The sequence below is a fragment of the Gopherus flavomarginatus genome, chromosome 20 (assembly GCF_025201925.1).
Source record: "Gopherus flavomarginatus isolate rGopFla2 chromosome 20, rGopFla2.mat.asm, whole genome shotgun sequence".
NCBI lineage: Eukaryota > Metazoa > Chordata > Testudines > Testudinidae > Gopherus > Gopherus flavomarginatus.
This window is the reverse complement of record NC_066636.1, coordinates 23,253,261-23,276,931: the sequence shown is the minus strand read 5'-3', so window position 1 is coordinate 23,276,931 and position 23,671 is coordinate 23,253,261. Positions and strand designations below refer to the sequence as shown.

At 42.5% G+C, this 23,671-nt stretch overlaps 1 protein-coding gene and 1 pseudogene across 1 annotated transcript; both read right to left on the bottom strand.

Moving 5' to 3' along the window:
* Window positions 1–3,681: 3,681 nt before the first annotated feature.
* On the bottom strand, window positions 3,682–4,191 carry LOC127038472 (scale keratin-like; annotated as a pseudogene).
* An 11,382-nt stretch (window positions 4,192–15,573) lies between these two features.
* On the bottom strand, window positions 15,574–16,193 carry LOC127038463 (scale keratin-like). The gene has a single exon (XM_050931092.1). The coding sequence runs from the start codon at window positions 16,191–16,193 to the stop codon at window positions 15,633–15,635; it is 561 nt and encodes a 186-aa protein (XP_050787049.1). The 3' UTR covers window positions 15,574–15,632.
* Window positions 16,194–23,671: the final 7,478 nt, after the last annotated feature.

Sequence of the window (23,671 nt, the reverse complement as noted above, 5' to 3'; positions counted from 1 at the left end):
TGGCAGGAGAAGGACAGCAGCAGCAGAGCCATAGCTAGTCAATCCCCCGCACACACCCCAAGGGTGGGAGGTGGACACCCGTGAATGCACCTCTAGGTCTTTGCTCACCCACGACAGCCAGCGATGAGTGGATTGCAGCAGAGGGAGAGGGAAATGATGCCTTAAAGGGACATTCTTTTGTAGAACTTTAGAAACTGAGGCAAAACACACTGCCCAATGCACCATGGGGTCAGGACTGATTATGGTCGCGTGCTTTTGAATGTGGTAGTGCTGTTTTCCTAAACTAATGCTTGGTTCCCTTTCCCTCTTAATTAAAACTCTTTTATTATTCAGTGCTCGCAAGAGGGGAGATATGGGGTGGTGTTTAGTTTTCCCAGATTACTGGATGAGACTCATGTAAATTCTGTTTTGTATTGCTAAGGGGAAACTCTAGATGATTAACCCAGCCCTTGTTGCTGCTGACTTCACCTGGCAGAAGGGTTACAGTTATAAGAAATTAGGTGGTAAGTAATTATTGTAGAGTCCCAAGTATATCTTAATATTAGTAAGACTTCTGATGCAGTCCCATAGGAGATTCTTATCTTTCCCAATGCCACATAGGATGACAAACACATTACATCTTGTTCAGTCCCTCTGAAGCATCTGGCACCAGCAGGATACTGGACTAGATGGACCAGTGGTCTGACCCTGAAGGCCATTCTTATGTTCTCATGTTCTTATCTTCATGACCTGTGCACAAATTCAGGCTATTCTCAGCCTTGAAAGTGGAACTGAAGCAGGACTGAAGTGGTACATTTATTTTGTGTTCACTCTTGTGCCTAGGGCTGACCTAACCCAACCTAATGAAATTAGACACTCCAGTCTGAAGAGGCATCCACTCAAGTGAACTATGGTGAAAGGTCAGGGACTCAGGTGATGAGCAGAACAGGACACCTAAGGGCAACCCAATGGAGGCTTCCTCCTGAGTTGCAGGGAAAAGTGGCAGTAGGTGAAAGGAAAGAGTGCAGGGTTGTATAAAGTTTTAGATAGAGATGCAGTTCCAAGATTTTAATCCTATGACCTAGCAAGACAGTGGTGTTTTTCTGGGACATCACACCTGACAAAGAGAAGAAAGAGACAGATATAAAGCCTGTTTAGTCATGGGGGAGGATGGTTGAGGAAGAGTTTCTGGAGGAAATCAAATAATTCAGACTCTGACCAACTTTAGCACAGGGCAGAAGGCCCTTCTCTTTCAGCAAACTACCCCGCCATGGCCAGGATAATTTTTAAATTGCTATCTACGCTATAACCTGCAAGTCCCATAACCATGGAAGCAGGAAGAACAAAAAGTTATATGAAGTTTCCTAGAGAACTCTTTATGGAGCTTCAGGTCCTATATCCTTTGTGCAATAATACTCAGTAACATCTCTTTCAGAGAAGTTCACCTCGGAAAAGTTTAGATGCTGTGTTACAGGGACTATGCAACCTTTTCAGACAGATACTGTAAATAGATTGGAATGCACCCAGAATGAGAAAATTTATCACCATCACACTTTTCACATGGGGAGATAAAAGAGAAAGAGAACTTATTGATTTACTAAAGATCACTCAAGACATGTGTGGCTAAACAGAAGGCCAAGATTTTAAAAAGTGACTACTCATTTTACTGCCCAACTTCAGACACCTTGAAAAATCCTGGTTTTCAATTCCCACGAAGGTGTCTCAAGCAGGCAACAGGACCATTCACATTTGAAATTCTTAACTTTCAGTTCTTCTGCTAATATACTTGTAGGATCAGAGCCTTAGAATTTGGGGAGCAGTGGGGAGGAAGAGGGGGAAGGAGCACGAAACAAGCTATGCATTTCTAGTTTAGTAAGTGTCAATTGAAGAAAATTCCTTATTCAGCTAAAACTCTTCAGATTTTTTCTAAGAGTAGCACTCATGCCCCCTTAAAGGTTCTAGTTAATTATCTGGACGGTAATTATTTTAGAGCCCCAACTAACTATAGATATTTGTACAATTTATGACACAGTCCTACAAAGTAGGAAAACATTTCCCTCAACCACATGGTTGAGATGAAATTATATAAGGTAGCTGCATAACTGATTGCAAGACTGAACTCAAAGACTAGTTATCAATGGTTTGCTGTCAACCTGGGAAGCTATATCTAGAGGGGAAACAGATATTATCCTGGGTCTTGTACTCTTTGATATTTTTGTTAATGCTTGAATAACACAGTGGACAGTTCACTGATAACATTTGTGGATGACACCAAGGGGAGAACAGTTGAAGCAGTTTAGAGGATGGGGTTAGAATTCAAAATGAATGTCATTAATTGGAGACTTCATCTGAACTCAACAAAATGAAATTCAATAAAGGCAAGTGCAAAGAGTGAAATTTAGGAAGGAAATTGTCCAACTATGGTAGGCACTGGTCAAGTCTAAACTGGAGTATTGTCTCCAGTTTTGGCCCTCAGACTTCAATAGAGAAGATGTGGGCAAACTGGAGATAGTCCAGAGGAGCGCTAAAAAAACCATAAAAGGTTTAGAAGCCTTACATCTGAGGAAAAAATTAAAAAACGGGGCATGATTAGTCGGTCTTGAGAAAAGCCAACTAAGTGGGGGCTGGATAACAGTTTCCAAGTATGTGCAGGGCTGGTATAAAGAGCATGCTGATCAATTGTTTTTCATGTGTGCTGAAGACAAAATGAGATGTAACTGGCTTAATCTGCAGCAAGGGAGATTTAGGTAAATATTAGCAATAACTTTCTAAATATAATGCTAGTAAAGCATTGCTTTTAGGTTTCCAAGAGAAGTTGTGGAATCCTCCTCATTGTAAGTTCTAAGAAAAGGTTACACAAACACCTGTTAGGGATGGTTTAAGTTTACTGGGTCCTGCCTCAGCAAAGGGGGCTGAATGTGATGACATCTCAAGGTCTCTTCAGCCCTATATTTCAAGGATTCTACAATTCTATATAATATGTAGAGCAGGGCAATATATTCTAGTTCCATTCTATCTAAGACATCTAACAAGGGGGAAATTCTCTGCTGTGCAGATGGCCTGCACAATGCTATTAACCAGTTAATTTACCCCTTTTGCTTCTTACTTATGTGCTTCAATGGGACTGATGGAGTGCATGGGGCTGGTACTGACCATCTGTATAGGGGCAAATTTCACCCAAAGCCCTTTGGAAAGAAGGAATAGAGGAGAAAGGAAAACCAGAAGGCCAATGCTACAATGCAGCATAAATTTTAATGAGGATGAGCAGTGGAGTACACACTTGCAGGATAAATTATTGCACAGTAAAGAGAATATATCTTCAGGGTTATAAGAAGATCTAAAGCCCATCACCCACTCCAATGTGATGCATTTCACACAGGATGTTCTGCTTTCTTGAAGATGCAGAGTTTGAAAATCATCTCCCTTTTCAATCCAATAACTAGTGTTACCCTGGTTAACATCAAATAGCACAAAGCACAAGAGGACCATAAGATTAACCTGCAAAACAATTATATCTTAAGCTCTGGATATTATGTAACAAGGGAAGATGTACCTAGACCTGTTTTATGGAGGTGATGAACAACCACAGCCCACAGAGTTCAAGAGGGTTTGTAAGCATCATTGTCCATTAGCTCAGGGACGAATTTCTATCTTGTCATTTCCTGATTGTTTCTCATTCCATGGATCGTTCTTCTGGGTTTATCATGGCCCACAATTTCCATAGCCAGACCCATAATATCCTCCCCTAGAAATGGTAAAGTTACGTCTTGACCTCCTGCCATAACCGCATAGGCCCCCATAGCCATATGAGCCTCCATAACCATACCTGAGTCCACCCTCGAAACCACCACCTTAACCTCCTCCATAACCATCACTGTAACCTCCTCCATAACCACCACCGTAGCCTCCCCCATAACCACCACCGTAACCTCCCCCAGAACTGAATGAGCCACTGAAACCACCACTAGAACCAAAGAAGCCTCCAGGTCTTGTGGGAAAATTTGGTAAGGTGGTTCCCACAATGCTGTCTTGAGGGCAAGTAGCCAGAGTTGGTCCTGGGAATCTCACAACAACTGGTGGCACATAGACCACTGCAGTTGAATCTCCACATGATGTGACACACGGCTCATTGCAGACATCAGTATATTTGCGTGGGCATATATCAGAACAATAATCCTGGGGTAGGCAACACAGATCTTTGGAGTAAGACATCTTCTGTGATGGACAGAATCCTGAAAAACACAGGAGAGAGCAAAGAAAACATAAGACACAACAGAGAGTGGAATAAGTGTTTGAGTTTGAGCTGTAGGATACGAGGGGACAGATAGGTAAGTAGGTAGGTTTTGTAGAAGGCCACATATCTACTCCCATTTTTTCCTTCTATTCCTGTGCACCTACTCCCCCCTTTGGCTTCAGAAACAAAGTAATAATAATAATATAATTAATAAATAAGAATTATAATAATTCCTAGCAGTTTCATAACAAATTACATTTTCACTGTTTCTTGCAACCATTAAGTTGCACAACACACAGGTAAAGTGAGTTGTTATGTTCCCTGGGAAGCAATTCTAATAGCACAGAGGCTCAGTGGACTTGCCCACTACCATTGTTGAGTCACTGAATGAGCTCAAAACAGAATTTAGACCTTCCTAATTGTTATGGGTGATAGAATTGATCATTAGGAAATTCCAGTAGCTCTTAATTGCTGCAACTGAGAATAGGGCCCCATTGTGACAGTCGTTATACAAACAAAGAGTAAGAAACAGTAACTGAGGGTAAGGAGCCCATGTGGGAGGTCTGAGATCTGGAGTCAAGTTTCTGCTCCAAGTCTGACTGAGTGAGGTCTCCTATATCCTAGCAGAGTCCTCTAAGGGTATTCTGGGAAAATCTCATGCCACCCGCCCACAAAAGCCCTGATGTGGTCACCTTCAGCTGTCTCCACTGTAGGTCTTGAACTGGTAGGTGTGTGCCTAGAAAACCTACCGGACCCTGACCCACAGGTGAAATCAGGGGGAAATTCCCACTGGGGCCAGGACACTGAGCATCTTGGTAACACCAGGACCTTAGTGGTTTTGTACATGTGCTGAGGGAATTTAGGTGCCTGCAATGTTACCAGTTTGGAAGACTTCAGTGTGACCAAGATCAAACAGAAAATCAAATGAAGAAACCAAATGCAGATTCCTTGAGTCCCTGTCTTATGACATGACCACAGGACCTTCTGTTCTCAACAGCCCAGGAGCGTTGAGTTAAAAATACCAAACCCACAGCTGAAAATATTTCCATCATGGATGACTGGCTATTTCAAATAATTTTGGAAAGTTTTACCAGAAAGAAGTGGAAAGACACTGTTAATAATGCAAGTGTCCTTTTTAAAACAGCTCAAAATAGGAGCTAGAACCCCATTCTGATTTAAGCCATCATAACTGCCATTAATTCAAAGATGCTATTTTAAATTACACAAGATAAAGATCTGAATCAAAGATTACAAGTTGCACCCAGGTGATATACTAGATCAAATCAGTGGTTGAATTAATTCAGTGTCTTGTCTCTAATGCTGTGCAACACCACACTGTGTAGAGGAAATTATGGTAGCTCTGACGTAGCCCGTTTGGAGGAAACCACTCATAAGGAGAATTTCTTCCTCGTATCAACAAAGCAGGGGCTAGGCTTGCCCTGAGGGAAAATTCATATAAAGCAATTTCAACTTCTCAAACTTATCTAGATCTAGATGGTGCAGTAAACTAAAAAGAACAATCAAGTTGCCGTTCAATTGTTATACATATTTCAAAGCTGATCTCCAGTGTTTTACGGAAACAGTAGAATTAGATGATGGGCTCATAGTATACAAATAGCTGTGAGTCCAGTGAAGTCAGCTGATGGTCTGGCAATTGTTTTTATCTATAAAGAGTCAGACTAAGTAAAGCTGTTCATTACCAAAGTAGCTTAAAGCTGAGATTTTTCATAATTGTCTAATGGATTTAAGTGCCCTGTCCTTTTATAACCATTGAGAATGGGTGTTCCAGTCAAATATGAGGAATTGAAAGTCCCAGGATTATATTTTTAAAGTCGGCATCCACCAAGTCCTGCAACTGACTAGTTAGAGAAAGTCTCTTATGGAAAGAAAAATCTACCCACCTAACATTGCTAAAGTCCCAGAGTCTTGGTGCAGATTTAGGTCATAGTTTAAACTATCACTAAAGCAACAACTGGAGCAATTTGAATCTAACAGACTTACTCAGTTCACCAAGGAGATGAAGTGAAAAGAAGTGGATAAAAGAACCAGGCTTTGCAAGCACTTTTATATGTTTTCTTAGCATGTGAGAAGGATAGGAGATACCCTCTCTGTACCAAGATCTCATCAATAGCCAAACAAAATATTTTTTGCATGCCTTACAGCTGAGAAATTAAAATTATTACCTGCTTTGGTAAATCCTTTAATTATTGTAGTGCCTTTGCCATAGTTGATCCATTACTCAATTTCTAGTCCAACATAGGATGGCATGCACATTACATTCAGCATTTCCTTTAATCTGAAATCTTTAAGGGCAAGACTTTTATCATCTCACTGATCACCTCATTGTTGACACAAGTATAAATGTAGTTCCATTTGATTAATTCTCCATTGAAGTACTTCAAAATAGGAGCAAGACTCGGAGGTGTGTCAATATTGCAATGCACTGTCGTGCACGGGTTTTTGTTTTAGTTCTTTAAATCTCAAGTAGGTTCTAATTAGTGGCAAGGTAGAGTTCACCCTTGTAAATCCTTCCAGAGTGGGAGACATTAGTCTCCATGCTTAGCATCTCTACTCTTAGGGTATGTCTACACTACAGGATTATTCTGATTTTACATAAACCAGTTTTGTAAAACAGATTGTATAAAGTCGAGTGCATGCGGCCACACAAAGCACAATAATTCTGCGGTGTGCGTCTACGTACTGAGGCTAGCGTCTATTTCTGGACCGTTGCACTGTGGGTAGCTATCCTCTAGCTATCCCATAGTTCCCGCAGTCCCCCCCGCCCACTGGAATTCTGGGTTGAGATCCCAATGCATGATGGTGCAAAAACAGTGTTGCAGTGATTCTGGGTAAATGTCGTCACTCAATCCTTCCTCCGTGAAAGCAACGGCAGACAATCATTTCACGCCCTTTCTCCCTGGATTGCCCTGGCAGACGCCATAGCATGGCAACCATGGAGCCTGTTTTGCCTTTTGTCACTGTCACCGTATGTGTACTGGATGCTGCTGACAGAGGTGGTACTGCAGTGCTACACAGCAGCATTCATTTGTCTTTGCAAGGTAGCAGAGATGGTTACTATCCCTATTGCACTGTCTGCCATTGTAATTTGGAAATGAGATGATGGTTTTCAATCGTTTTGTACCTTTTGCAATTAGGAAATGGTGATGATGGTTATCAAGTATTTTGTACCGTCTGCTGCTGTCATGGGTGCTCCTGGCTGGCCTCGCTGAGGTTGGCTGGGGACGCATGGACAAAAATGGGAATGACTCCCAGGGTCATTCCCTTCTTTATGTTTTGTCTAAAAATAGAGTCAGTCCTGCCTAGAATATGGGGCAAGTCTACTAAAGAGCCAGAGAGCACAGCCACTCCGGGTCAGAGCCCCAGAGATCCCGCAGAAATGATGAGCTGCATGACATTCTGGGGGCGGGGTGTCCCTGCAACAACCCCAGCTGTTGCTTCCCTCCTCCCACACCCCTCCTGGGCTATCGTGGCAGCGTCCCCCCATTTGTGTGATTCATAGATTCATAGACTCTAGTACTGGAAGGGACCTCGAGAGGTCATCGAGTCCAGTCCCCTGCCCTCATGGCAGGACCAAATACTGTCTAGACCATCCCTAATAGACATTTATCTAACCTACTCTTAAATATCTCCAGAGATGGAGATTCCACAACTTCCCTAGGCAATCTATTCCAGTGTTTAACTACCCTGACAGTTAGAAACTTTTTCCTAATGTCCAACCTAAATCTCTTTAAACCGGTTTCTATATTCCTCCCCGACGAGAGGAGTAGCACTGTAATAAAGTAATAAAGAATGCAGGAATAAGAAACACTGACTTTTTAGCGAGATAAAGTGAGGGGGAGGCAGCCTCCAGCTGCTATGATAGACCAGGCAGAACATTAAAGAGTAGGGGGGAGAGGAACGCAACCTCCCGCTGCTATGATAGTCCAGGGAGTACAGAATCTTTTCTTTAGACACAAAAGGGGGGGGTGGATGGGGCTGATGGAGCTCAGGCTCCAGCTGCTATGATGAGGACGGTTACCTAGCATTTTGTACCGTCTGCCAGGAATGATGGGGAGTCATTCCCATTTTTACCCAGGCGCCCCCGGTCGACTTCATCGAGGCTAGCCAGGAGCACTCACAGGATGATGACGAGGACGGCTATCAGTAATTTTGTACTGTACCGTCTGCCACCTGGGAAGGGAGGGGAGAGGATGCTGCTGTTTAGCGCTGCAGCACCCCATCTACCAGCAGCATCCAGTAGACATGTGGAGACATTGAAAAGTGGGGAGAAATGATTTTTTTCCCTTTTCTTTGAGGCGGGGGGGGGCGTAAATTGACGACATATTCCCTGAACTACTGGCGACAATGTTTTTGACCCTTCAGGCATTGGGAGCTCAGCCAAGAATGCTTTTCAGAGACTGCAGGAACTGTGGGATAGCTCGAATCCTCAGTCCCCCCTCCCTCCCTCCATGAGTGTTCATTTGATTCTTTGGCTTTCCGTTACGCTTGTCACACAGCACTGTGCTGTGGACTCTGTATCACAGCCTGGAGATTTTTTCAAATACTTTGTCATTTCGTCTTCTATAACAGAGCTCTGATAGAAAAGATTTGTCTCCCCATACAGCAATCAGATCCAGTATCTCCCGTACAGTCCATGCTGGAGCTCTTTTTGGATTTGGGACTGCATGGCCACCCGTGCTGATCAGAGCTCCACGCTGGGCAAACAGGAAATGAAATTCAAAAGTTCGCGGGGCTTTTCCTGTCTACCTGGCCAGTGCATCCGAGTTCAGATTGCTTTCCAGAGCCGTCACAATGGTGCACTGTGGGATACCGCCCGGAGGCCAATACCGTCGATTTGCGGCCACACTAACCCTAATCCGACATGGCAATACAGATTTCAGTGCTACTCCTCTCGTCGGAGAGGAGTATAGAAACCGGTTTAAAGAGCCCTTTATATTGATATAAAGGGCCTCATTGTGTGGATGGGTGCAGGGTTAAATCGGTTTAACCTTGCTAAATTTGGTTTAAACGCATAGTGTAGACCAGGCCTTAGCTATAAACTCTGTATTTTAGCCAACACCCTTTTGAACTACATGAATGTCTTTCCAATCTGTTAAATGGTTTTGGAATCAGGCCTTCTGGGTTACAATACTCTCCTGGACCCATAACCAGGACAATGGAACAAACTGATAAATTAAATGGTAATAAGTCAACAGGACCAGATGGGATTCACCCAAGAGTTCTGAAGGAACTAAAATATGAAACTGCAGAACTGCTAACTGTTGTATGTAACTTATCACTTGAATCAGCCTCTCGGTGGCAGATAACTAATATGACATTGGTTTTTTAAAAAGTGTCCAAAGGCAATCCTGGCAGTTACAGGCCAGTAAGCCTCACTTCAGCACCAGGAACTTTGGTTGAAACTATGGTAAAGATCAGAATTATCAGCTACGCAGATGAACATGACACTTTGGGGAAGAGTTAACACAGCTTTTACAAAGTGAAATCATGCTTCACCAGTATATTAGAATGTTTTGAGTTGGTCAACAAATATATGGACAAGGGTGATCCAGGGGAGAAAGTGTACTTGGACCTTCAGAAAGCCTTTGACAAGCTCCTTCACCAAAGGCTCTTAAGCAAAATAAAGAGTTATGGGAGAAGAGGGACGATCCTGTCATGGATCAGTAACTGGTTAAAATATAGGGGGGAAAGGACAGGAAAGAAATGGTCAGTTTTCAAAGAGGAAAATCGTGGGCTCCCTCAAAGAGCTGTACTACGATCAGTGCTGTTTGCCCTGTTCATAAATGATCTGGAAAAAGGGGCAAACTTTGATTTGACAAATTACTCAAGGTATTTAAGTGTAAAACATATTGCAAAGAATTAAAAAAGGGTCTTAGAAAACTGGATGAATGGGCAAGAAAATGACAGATGAAATTCTACATTGACAAATGCAAAGTAATACGGGTTTGGAAACCATAATCCCAACTATACACAAACAATGATGGGATCTAAAATAGAAATCACCACTCAGGAAAGAACTTGAAGTCATTGTGAATAGTTCTCTGAAAATATTTACTCAATATACAGCAGGAATAATAAATAAATAACAGAATGTTAGAAACCATTAGGAAAGAAATAGGTCATAAAACAGAAAATGTCATAATGCTACTAAATAAATCCATGTATGTCCACCCTACATGTGATAATGCATGTGGTTATGGTCACTCCATCTCAAAAAAGATATATTAGAATTGGAAAAAGTCCAGAGAAGGGAAACACAAAAGATTAAGGGTATGAAAGAACTTCTATATGAGGTGAGATTAAAAAGGCTTGGACTGTTCATTCTTGGAAAAAGAGATGATGAAGGGGTAATATGATAGAAGTTTGTAAAATCATGAGTAGTGTGGAGAAAGGGAAAAATGAAGTATTTACCCCTCCACATAACACAAGAATCAGGGGTCACCCAAATGAATTAATAGGCATTAAATCAAACACGAGAAGATACTTCTTCACCCAGCACACAGTTGGGTGCTCCTTTTGTATCTTGATCATCCAGGGGCCCCACTGTTTGTTTAGCAGGCTTCCTGCTTCTGATCTACTTTACAAATATTTTGTTATTACCTTTTAAATTTTTGGCTAGTTGTTCTTCAGACTCCTTTTTGGCATTTCTTATTACATTTTTACGCTTAATTTGGCAGTGTTTATGCTCCTCTTTATTTACCTCACTAGGATTTAACTTCCACTTTTTAAAAGATGCCTTTTTATTTCTCACTGCTTCTTTACATGGTTGTTATGCCATGGTGGCTCTTCTTTAGTTTTTTTTATTTGGGGTATACATTCGGTTGGGCCTTGTTACCAAAATGTCGGGTCCGCCTAGCTGAGATCCAATGACAGCCAGACAGGGATAAGGAAAGGTTGCTTTATTCTGCAGAAGAAAGGAGAGTTCTGTACCTTGGAACAAAAAAACTCTATTCCATACAAAAACCAAGAATCTTTTATATACACTCACACACAGGCTTCGGTCGTGTTAGCATTTGATTGGTGGTTAGCAAACCCTGCACTTCTTCAATCTGCTCAGCAAAAACTGGCTTAGGACCAGCTTCAACTGCCTCAAGGCTGATAAGGGAAGACAGTTCCAAAATTCAGGCTACTGTGTCCATGAGATATCCAATTTCCCTTAATGGTTGCCAGCTATTATAAGGCTACTAGCTGTTAGGGGGTCGCTGCTGACTGTCACAGTCCCCCCTTCGGGCCTGATAATCCAAATTGTCAGGCCCGTTATGCAATTTGTGATCAAGCTGGAGGGAGAGATATTGTGTTCTCTTATGGACAGTAGAGCCCTTAGTAACAGCACTACACAAACATTTTGCACATTGCAACATTACTGAAATGACACATAGAAAGAAAAGAAAGAAAACAATCTATTTGATAATTTTACGGAAAAGACCAGTAAACCATGACCCAAGATCTGGGAAGAGGTCCTCAAAATTAAGGGTATGATCAAGAGATACAGTGTGGAAAACAACAGCTGCGTCCTTGATGGCCTGCAAATCCTCCTCAATTAAACTAGAGCAATTAATATAAAAATAGCATTTTTCCCAATGTGAGCACAGGCCTCCCTACTTCAGCATTCATGGCATTTAGCACACGCCTATTTTGCAGTGTTACTTCTGCTATGTCATCAATTTTTTGTTGTAACTTTTGGAAAGCATCCAAGGAGGCATTAGCTGCTTTGTCAAGTTCTGCAGAAATGTTTACCACTGCCCTTTTCAGCTCCGCAGACCCTAGTCCAGGAATAAGTCCACGTATAAAGAATTAAATCCCGTTTGCCTGATTACTAGGGGGTTGTCGGCACGTTTAACCAGAGCCCCTTTCAAGGGTGTGAAGAGCTTGTGAGAATAAGTCCCCAGGTTGAGGATTTGGCATGAGTCCAGTGTGGTGTTTACTTGAACATCTGGTAATACTCTGGCCACACCACACTGGCCATGCCAACTCGGCGGGAGAGGTTTGTAAGCATTATAGCCACAAATAAAATACAGATCAGGGTTCTGTAAATAAAGGGTGAGGGAGTTTCCTGCTACTCGGTGGCACCAAGCTACCCTAACATCTCGATGTTTGGAGTTGCCAAATACCCTGCCCTGGCACCACCAATGGGATGCATTCAAATGTCGCATGGCATGGATGTTGTTTAAGATACCCCCACAGTATGTAACAGCAAACAAGTGTGATATAAAGCTTACTAGCGTCCCCTGGCATTCAGAGATTTTTACAAGGGATGAGTGAGGTGATAAAATGCCGGAGGAGACATTCATATAATATGCATGGGTCTCATTTATGGGACACAAGGGAAGAAATGAAGGAAACCACTCCCCTTGATAAAGTTCGCCTGTCAATTTCGCAATATAGGCCTTTTGAAACTGGCAGGGAGGTCTCTGGGTATCTACACCAATTTTTAAGGGGTAAAAGGTTCCATTTCTAACACTAAACCTACTGGTTTGATCACAGGCTTCTAAGGAGATGTAACCCAGTTCCTTCCCGGTCCCGTCAATGACCTCAAAACATAGGGCCAGCTTATACCCAAACCCAAGGATATCGAAGAGAGAGACCCGTTGGGCCTCCCAGCAATGAAGCCAAACCTCAGACATTTTCCCATAGTTATCGGACTGGTATTCTCCTTTCCACCACCACTCAGCTTTCCACACCACTTGCAGGGAGAGAATTTCAGAGAGGTTTAAAGGTACAGCCCACAGTCCTATTCCTTCCTCAGAACGAGTTTGGTGTGGCCAAAATATTATCAAACGTTCAAGTAAAAACCACACTAAACTCACACTGAATCCTCAACCTAAAAACTTATTCTCACAAGCTCTTCACACCCTTAAAAGGGGCTCAGGTTAAACATGCCAACAACCCCCTAGTAATCAGGCAAACAAAATTTCATTTCTTGATACGTAAACTTATTCCTAAACTAGGGGTGACAAAGCTAAAAAAAGCAGTGGTAAACATTTCTGCAAAACTTAAAAAAGCAGCTAATGCTTCCTTAAACGCATTCCAAAAGTTACAACAAAAAATTAATAACATAGCAAAAATAACACTGCAAAATAAGCATGTGCTAAATGCCATAAATACTAAAGTGAGAGGGCCTGTACTCGCATTTAAAACAAATGCTGTTTTTATATTAATCGCTCTGGTTTAATTAAAAAAATTTGCAGGCCATCAAAAATGCAGCTGTTGTTTTGTTACTTCATTTGATTCTACATTTTCTTTCACATACAGTGTCCCCCCTACCCCACATGACCTGTTCTGTCCTTCCAATATATTTTGTACCCCAGAGCAATTGTGTCTCATTGATTGTCCCACCTCCACCAGAAAGAAAAAAATACTAAATGAAATTTACCAAAGAACCTTTTATGGGTTAATTGCTGTGTGACGCCTCGGTACTTATATCCATTGTGCAATAATACCGAGTATCACCTCTTTCAACAAATTCAACCAGGAAACCTTTAGCTGCTGTGCTACTGGGGACTATGCCATATTCTCAGATAGATAAGTAGATTGTAATCTCCCCAGAATGAGTGATATATCACCACCATCTTTTTTACTTATAGGGAGATGAAAGAGAATGTTGTTTTAGCAAAGATCGTGCACAGACATCTGACTGGTGATTTTGGTGCCTACTTTGAGATATCCTGAAAAACCCTGGTTTTTAGAAGTGCTCAGTGTCTATTCTCTGGAGCTCTGTTTCTGTGAACGTGTCTCAAGCAGACTTTAGGACCATGCATATTTGAAATTCTTGCCTTTCAGATCTTCTATGAATACATTTTGCAGGAACAGAGCCTTCAATATTTTGGGCATGCAACGGGCCAAGTGTTTCTAGTGTAGTAAGTAGGTGTCAGTTCATTATTCAACTAAAAACCCTTTCACTCAAAGATTGTCATAAATTAGATGGAAGAGCTAATAACCCAGAAAAGGTTGTCCTGGGTCTTTTACTTTTCAACATTTTCACTAATCAGTTGAATAATAGCATGGACAGTTCACTGATATCATTTGCAGAGGACACCAAGCTGAGACGGGCTGCAAGCACTTTGGAAGACAGGATGAGAATTCAAAATGAGCTTCCCTAATTGAAGAGTTCATCTGAAAAAAACAAAATTAAATTCAATAAAGTCAATTGCAAAGTATGAGGTTTAGGAAGGAAACAGTCCCACTCTGGTAGGCACTAGTAAGGCTTAAGCTGAAGTTTTGTCCCCAGCACACATTAACAGGGAAGATGTGGATAGACTAGAAAGAGTCCATAGGAAAGCTACAAAAATGACAAAAGGTTTAGAAACCTGAGACTGAGGACTTGAGAAAAGCAAACTGACATGGGAATGGATAACAGTTTTCAAGTATGTACGGGGCTATTATAAAGAACATCCTGATCAATTGTTCTGCATGCCCGCTGAAGATAAGATGAGATTCAATTGGTTTAATCTGCAGCAAGAGAGTTTAGGTCAGATATTAGCAATAATTTTCTAACTATGATAGATAAGCATTAATTTCATGCTCCTGAAGGAAGCTGTAGAATCTCCATCACTTAAGTTTTATAAAGACATGTAATCAGAGTCCACTCAGGTCAGGTGCTGCTTCTGCACAGTGGGATGGACTAGGTGACCTCTCAAGGTTCCTTCCAGCCCTATATTTCAATGAGTCTACAATTTTATGCAATATTTAGAGAAGGGAAATATATTCTAATTCCCTTCTGAGATTTTTGGAACAAGGGAAAAAATCTCTCCTGGGAAGGTGGCCAGCACCATGCTTTTGACCAGTTAATGTGCCAGATTTGCTACTTAGTAATTCGCTTGAGTTGAGGAGATGTAGTGCTGGGGGCTGGTACTGAGCATCTGCACTGGGGTGAATTTCACCCTAATTCCTTTGGATAGAAAGAATGGAGGAGAAAGGAAAACAGAAGGCCAACGCTATGATGCAGAATAATTTTTAATGGGAATGAGCAGTGGCAGTACACACTTGCAGAATGAATTAATGAAGAGTACAAAGAATGTGTTTTCAGGGTTACAATACAAGCAAGAACCAATCACCCGCTCCAAAGTGATGCTTTTCACACAAGATGACCTGCTTTTTGCCTTGAAGCCGTAGAGTTTGAAAATCACGTCCCTTTTTCAACCAAGTGACTTGTTTTAGCCAGTTCAGCGTCAAATAGCACAAAGCACAAAAGGAACATAAGACTAAGCTGCAAAAGTGGATCATAAACCTACAATAATATGTAATAAGCGGAAGACACAGATAGGTCTGATTTACAGAGGCGATGAGCACCTACAGTCTGCAAGCAGAGCTGAAGGCATCATTGTCCATTAGATCCGTGATGAATCTCTATCTTGTCATTTCCTGATTGTTTCTCATTCCATGGATCGTTCTTCTGGGTTTAGCATGGCCCACAGTTTCCACGGTTGAATCCAGAATATCCTCCCCCAGAAATGCTACTATATGACTTCCTGCTATAAACACGTGAACCCCCAGAACCATATGAGCCCCCATAAGAACCCCCATAACCACCTCCAGCTCCACTCCCATAACCACCCCCGGCTCCACCTCCATAACCACCCCCATAACCACTCCCGGCTCCACCTCCATAACCTCCCCCATAACTGATTGAGCCTCCGAATCCACCACCAGAACCAACAACACTGTTACCTCCTCCGTAACCACCACCATAACCTCCCCCATAACCGATCGAGCCTCCAGCTCCTCCACCGTAACCAGATGAGCCACCAGGTCTAAATGGCAAACTTGGTAAGACGGTTCCTACGAAGCTGTCTTGAGGACAAGTAGCCATAGTTGGTCCCGGGAATCTCACAACAACTGGTGGTGCGTAGACCACTGCAGTCGAATCTCCGCATGATGAGATACACGGCTCGTTGCGGACGTCAATACATGGACGTGGGCATATATCGGGATAACAATCCTGGGGTGGATAGTAAGACATCTTCTGTGATGGAGGGAATCCTGAAAAACAAAGAAGGGAGTAAAGAAACCTTGAGACACAGTTGAGATTGGAATAAGAGATTCACGGTTTGAGTTTTAGAGTAAGGGGGGGGAGACAGGTAGACAGGTTTTGTTGAAGGCCACATATCTGCTCCCGTTTCTTCGTTCTATTCATTCGCACCTATTCCCCTTAGGCTTCAAACACAATTTAAAAAAAAAATCTCAGAAATTTCAAAACAAGTTACCTTTTCACTGCTTCATGCAACCATTAACCTACACAACACCCTGTGAAGTCAGTAAGAGCTACTTTTAATTCAAAACTGCTGTTCCAGCTTGTACCAGCTAAAGGTCTGGATCAAAGATTACAGCTTCTATCCATAAGACTTTAAGTTTTGCCATAGTGGGTCAGCTCAGTGGTCCACCTCATCCAGTGTCCTGTCTCAAATGCTATGCAGCATGACACTCTTCATAGAAAATTATAGGAGCCCTGATGTGGCCCGTTATGGAGGAAACTGCTCATAAGAAGAATTTCTTCTTACCATCACTAAACTAGGGGCTAGATTTGCCCTGAAGGGAAATTCATATAAAGCACTTCCAACTTCTCAAACTTATCTAGATCTTGATCATCCACTAAACTAAAAAGAACTATCAAGTTGCCATTCAATTGTTATATTTCAAAACTGATCTCCAGCATTTCATGGAAACAGCAGAGTCAGATGATCATCTTGGACAAATAGCTGTGAGTCCAGTGAAGTCAGCTGACAGTTTGGCAATTGTATTTATCTATAAAGAGTCAGAATAAAGCTGTCCATTCCTAAAGTAGTCTAAAGCTGAGATTTTTTTATAATTGTCTAATAGAATTACATGCACTACTCTATTATATTTATTGCAAATGGGTGTCCCAATCCCATATGCGGATTTGAAAATCCCAGCACAATATTTTTAAAGTCTGTCACCCACTAAGGCCTGCAACTGACTAGTTTCAGAAAGTCTGTTTTGGAAAGAAAAACCACCTTCATTATTATTGCTAAAATCACACAGTATTGATGAAGTTTGAATCCATAGTTAAAACTATCACTAAAGCGACAACTAGAGTAATTTGAATTCAGTAGACTTACCCAGTTCACCAAGGGGATGAAGTCAAGAGAAGTGGATAGAACAACCCAGAGCTGCAAACACTTTTATATGCTTTCTTAGCCAATGGGAAGGATAGGAGACACCCTTTCAATAATCAAAATGTTTTCTTGCACACATTACCACTGACCCGAACAAAATGTTTTCTGGCTTTGTATTATAATTATTATTATGCTCTAATTATTTTAATGGCTTTGCCATGTTGATCAATTACTCAATTTCCAATCCCACATATGGATGACATGCATATTACACCCTGAAATTCCTTTAATCTGAACGCTTTATTGGCAACATACCTTCCTGGTATCATCTCACTTATCTCCTTGGTGTTGACAGAGGATTAAATCCAGTTCCATTGCATTACTTCTTCACTGAAGAACTTCAAAATACAAAGCTGACTCAGAGGTGTACCAATATTACAATCTGCTGGGATGTGCAGGATTCCATGTTGTTCTTTAAATCCCAACTAGTATCTAATTAGCGGCAAGAAGGAATTCACCCTTCTGAATTCTTGTAGAGTGGGAAACATTATTCTGCGTGCGTAGCATTCTCATCCTTAGCTGTACACTGTGTGTTTGAGCCAACATCCTTTGGAACTGTGTGAATGTCTCTCCAATCAGTTCAGTGGCCTTGGAACCAGGCCTTCTGGGTTACAATACTGTGCTGGACACATAACCAGGACAATAGCACAAGCTGATACATGAAATAGTAATAAGTCACCAGTCTTCCCCCAAAAGTTCAGAAGGAATTCAAATATCAGGTTGCAGAACTGCTAACTGTGGTAAGTGGCCTATCATTTAAATCAGCCTCTCTATGAGATGACTGGCAGATAACTAATGTGATGCCAATATTGAGAAAAGTCTCCTAAATTCTGTACAAGGTAAATTGGTTGAAACTTGCTAAAGATCAGAATTATCGGCCACATAGATGAACATGATACACTGGGGCATAGTCAATATGGCTTTGTGACGAGAAATTACGTCTCACCAATCATTAGAATTCTTTGAGTTGGTCAACAAATATGTGGAGAAGGGTGTTCCAGTGGAGAACGTGTATTTGGATTTTCAGAAAGTCTTTGATAAGCTCCTGCACTAAAAGCTCTTAAGTAAACTAAGCGGTTATGGGATAAGAGGGAAGGTCCACTCATGAATAAGTAACTGGTGAAAACACAGGGAGGAAAGAAGTAGGAAAAAAATGTTCAGTTTTCAAAGTGGAAAGAGGTAAATAGCTGGCTCCTTCAAGCAGCTGTACTGGGTCCAGTGCTGTTCAACATACGCAGAATGACATGGAAAAGTGGGGTATACTGTGAGTTGGCAAAGTTTGCAGACCACATAGAGTTTCTCAAGATAGTTAAGTTGAAAGTAGACTGCAAAGAGTTACAAAGGGTCTTACAAAACTGAGTGACTGGCAAGAAAATGGCAGATGAAATTGCATGTTAGTACATGCAAAGTAATGCACAATGAAAAACATAATCCCAACTCTACATACACAAGGATGTGGTTTAAGTTAGCTGTTACCCCTCAGGAAAGAGATTTTAAACTCACTGCAGGTAGGTCTCTGAAAATATCTGGTGAATGTCCAGCAACAGTCAAAAAGCTAAGAGGGTGTTAGGAACCATTAGGAAAAGGATAGGATCCTGAGACAGAAAAACATTGTAATGCCACTATATAAATCCATGGTGTGCCACCCCTGGAATACCACATGCAGTTCTGGTCACTCCATCTCAGAAAAGATGTAGAGAAAGTCCAGAGAAGGGCAACACAAATGATTAAGGGTATAGAACAGCTTCTAGAAAATCACAGGGAGTGTTCAGCTTGGAAAAAGAGAGGATTGAGGGGGGATGTGATAGAGGTCTATACAATGATGAACCATGTAATGGAAATGCATCAGGAAGTGCTATTTACCCTTTCACATAACACATGAACCAGGGGTCATCCAAAGAAATTAATAGGCAGCAGGTTTAAAACAAACGTGAGGCAGTATCTCTTCATGCAACACACAGTCAATCTCTGCAACTTGTTCCCAGGGACAAGGCCCAAGTTATAACTAGATTCAAAAAAGAATTCGGTAAGTTCACAGAAGATAGGTCCATCTGTGTGTAGTAGGCCAGCTGGTCAGGAAGACAACCCCATATTCTGAGTGTCCCTAAGCCCATGACTGCTAGAATCTGGGCCTGGATGACAAATTGCCCATTTCCGTTCACTCTTGCTGAAGCCTCTGGCACTAGCCCCTGTTGGAAGATAGGATACTAGGCTAGACGGACCATTGTTCTAACCCTGCAGGCCATTCTTATGTTCATGACTTCTCCACAACTTAAATCCCTCCAAAGTAGAGCTGAAGCAGGACTGAAATGTTGCAATAATCTTTTGTGCTCTCTCTCTGCTCAGTAGTGACTTTCAGCCTAATGCAATTGGACTTTCCAGTCTGAAGAGATGTCCATCAAGTGATCATTAGTTTAGGGACAGGAATACAGGTGACGATCATAACAGGACACCCAAGGGCTACCTACAGCTGGCATGCTCCTGGGTTGCAGTAAAAAGTGGCAGTAGGAGCAAGGAAAGAATGCAGTCGTATTAAAGTTTGTATGAACTCTGGATCCTGTAACAAGACACTTGTTACAATGGGACAATGTAATTGACAAAGCACAGGAAGAATCACATGAGCGACATAAGTAAAACCTACATAACCAGGAGTAGAATGGTTGAGCAATAACATTCTAGAGCAAAGTAGACTAATCCAGTGACCAGCTTCAGTATAGGATGCAAGATCTTCCTTTTTCAGAGAAGTACCCTAACACTGCTGGAATTATTTTTAAATTTCTATATACAGCCCGCGACCCATAGGCGCCGACTCCGTGGATGCTCCGGGGCTGGAGCATCCATGGAAAAAAATTGGTGGGTGCTCAGCACCCACCAGCATCTCCCCATGGCCCTGTTCCCCTGCTCCAGCTCACCTCCACCTCTTCCGCGAGTGCGTCGCCATGTCCTGCTTCTCCCCCCTCCCTCTCAGCACTTGCACTGCGAAACAGATGATACATGGAGTGAGGAGGGGGAACGTGGCACACTGGGGGAAGAGGCAGGGCCAGGGTGGGGATTTGGAGAACGGATCCAATAGGGGCAGGGAGGGGGTGGAGTTAGGGTGGGGATTTGGGGGATGAGGTTGGAATGGAGGGGGGAAAAGGGAAGGAGGGTGCGGGCACCCATGGCGCTGGAGAAAGTTGGTGCATATGCCATGACCTGAAGAAGTGCTCAGTGTAGCTCAAAAGCTTGTCTCTCCGCAACAGAAGCTGATCCAGTAAAAGATATTCCCTGACCCTCCTTGTCTCTCTAATGTACAGTCCAATCATAGGGGGGTAGGAAGAACAAAAGACTCTATGAACTTACTGGGGAACTCTCTGTGGATATTTAGGAAGAGAGGAATTGGTCAGTCGTTCCTCTGGTCCTAGATCCTTTGGTCAATAATACCCAGTAGCACCTCTTTCAAAGAAGTTCATCTAGGAAAGGTTTAATATACTGTACTAGTGGGGATTATAGAACTATGTCCGATAGATAAAAAATATGTCAAGTATCAGAGGGGTAGCCACGTTAGTCTGGATCTGTAAAAGCAGCAGAGTCCTAGGGCACCTCACCCACGAAAGCTCATGCTCCAATATATCTGTTAGTCTATTCAGTGCCACAAGACTCTTTGTTGCATTTTACAGATCCAGACTAACACGGCTGCCCTCTGGTATTTGACATGCTAGATAAATGTCCTTCATACTTTCTGCTAAAGCACATGGGAGCCTTCAACCAGGCTCAGAACAGCCTGGAAAAGAAATGTCTAGACATGCTTCAAGAGAAGGGGCATGCTTTTCCTACAGAGAATATACATCACTAGCGGAGCTGGAGTATCCTAGGAAAATATTACTTGAAATATAGGGCCAAATCCTCAGCTGGTGTAAACTGGAACAATATCATTGGTATTGACTCAAGACTCACATGACTGGAAATCCCTTCAGAGATGAATTTATAATAACAGAATCATAAAAATGTGGGGCTGGAAGGGACCTTGAGAAGGCATCAAGCCCATTCCCCTGAACTGAGGCAGGACCAAGTAAACCTAGACCATCCCCGATAGGTGTTTATCCAACCTGTTCTTAAAAACCTCCAATGATGGGGATTACACAACTTACCCTTAGATGCCTATTCCACACCTAAACCCTTAGAGCTAGGAAGATTTCCTAATAGCTAATTTAAATCTCCTTTGCTGCATTTTAAGCCCATTACTTCTTGTCCTATCTTCAGTGGACATAGAGAACAGTTGAGCATAACTGCCCTGAACATATTTGAAGACATTTATCAGGTCACCTCTCAATCTTTTTTTCTCAAGACTAAGCAAGCCCAGGTTTTTTTTAACTTTTCCTTTTGTTGGCCCTTTGCTGAGGAGGAGAATGCAACCCACAAGGGCATATTAGAAGGGAATTCAAGTTACTGGATTTCAACGGGCTTTGTATCAGCCCCAGACTGTATTAAAAATCTTGCCCTTAATCTCTCTATTCATGACCTCCTTATCATTCATATGGGGATAATGATTCATAGGTCTATAGATTCCAAGGCCATAAAGGGGACCATTGTGATCATTCATGTTGATCACTTGTATAATGCAGGCCATTGAATGTCCCTGAAAAAAATCCTAGAGCATTTCTTTTAGAAAAACATTCTGGGCAAGTCAGTTCATCGCCTCCCCATCTGCAAAATGGTCATGATTGTCCTTCCTCCCACCCTTTCTCAGTCATGTCCGGATAGTTTGTCAACTCTTCAAAATGGGAACTGTCTCAGACTCTGGGCTTGTAAAGTGAGCAGCACACTGAGGCCCTAATCTCAGCAGTGGCATCCAGGAGATCCTGGAGTTCAAATTTATAAATAACAAAATGAACAGTAATTAGATGGGGCGGTATTCTAGTTCTAGTCTTTCCACTGAAGTGGCCTTGGGCAACCTCAACGATCTCTTCATTAGGTGATAAAATAATAATTACCTACTTCGTATGAGTGTTGTGAGCATTAATGGTGCCATGAAGGGTGAAAATGTAAACTGCTGTAAAAGTTATAGTCAGACGTCCTTTTACAGCTTCAGACAATAAAAATAAGGATTAGCAGCTGCAGGGTGGAACGGCCGGGAAATGGAGGGCAGGAGGCCAAGAGAAGTGGAAGGAAGAGGATAGTAGAAGGTCAGAGCTGTGGGATTGCTACAAATGGTCCTCAATAAAGGCTTTGTAAAACAAGAGCGTTTCAGTGGTAGGTCCGAAAGAAACAGAGGTGGTGGGGTGGGGGCAGGGGGAGAGTGAGGAGATAAAGAGTATGAGAAGGATTCTAAAAGATTGGTTAGAAGGCAGCCTATGGGAGAAAGAGTATGAGGACCAAAAGGAGAAAATGGGCCAGAGATATGGCCAAGAGCTAAAGGACCAAGTCATCCATACCATCTCTTTAATTAGCTATATATGCAAGTGCCTACATAGCCCCTATTACAGAGTTGGCAAACCTGAGCCTGAGAAGGAGCCAGAATTTACCAATGTACATTGCCAGAGAGCTACAGTAATATGTCAGCAGCCCCCCATCAGTCCACCGGCAGCCCTGCTGGTCATCACTTCCCCCTCCCTCCTGCCCACCACGATCAGCTGTTTCACAGTGTACAGGAGGCTCTGGGATGGAGTGGAGAGGAGCCAGGGTGCAGCAGGCTCAGAGGAGGGGGCGGTAAGGGGTGGAGTGGGGGCAGGGCCTGGGACTGAGCAGTGGAAAGTTGGCACCTGTAGCTCCAGCCCCGGAGTCAGCATCTATGCAAGGAGCCGCATATTAACTTCTAAAGAGCCACAGGTTGGCCACCTCTGCCCTATTATAATAATATTGGATCATTGCAACTTATATTCTTACTCTACTCTCCACAGTATGTTTTGAGTTTACCTCCATCACAGAGACATGTCTTCCTATTGACAGCTTGTTTGCACTGTTTTTGTAACCAGGTCGGTCCTGGGATATTAGACACACCGTGGGTGAGGTCATACCTTTTATTGGACCAACTGCTGTTGAGGAAAGAGACAGGCTTATGAGCCACACAGAGCTACGCCACCTTGTGATGTGATATTTCCCCAATGACATGTTAACCTCTGCAATGAGCCCTTGTGTCACATTATGTGGAGACACAAGAGCGGTGGTCTATGTACTACCAGTTGTAGTCACATCCCAGGACCGATTCTCAGCACTTGCTCTCAGAAAAGCTTAGTGGGAACTGCAGTGCCCACTGAATAAGGAACATGTATGGTTCTGGGGGCTCCAAAGGTTTTGTTACCTCCTACGGTTCCAGGGGATCATA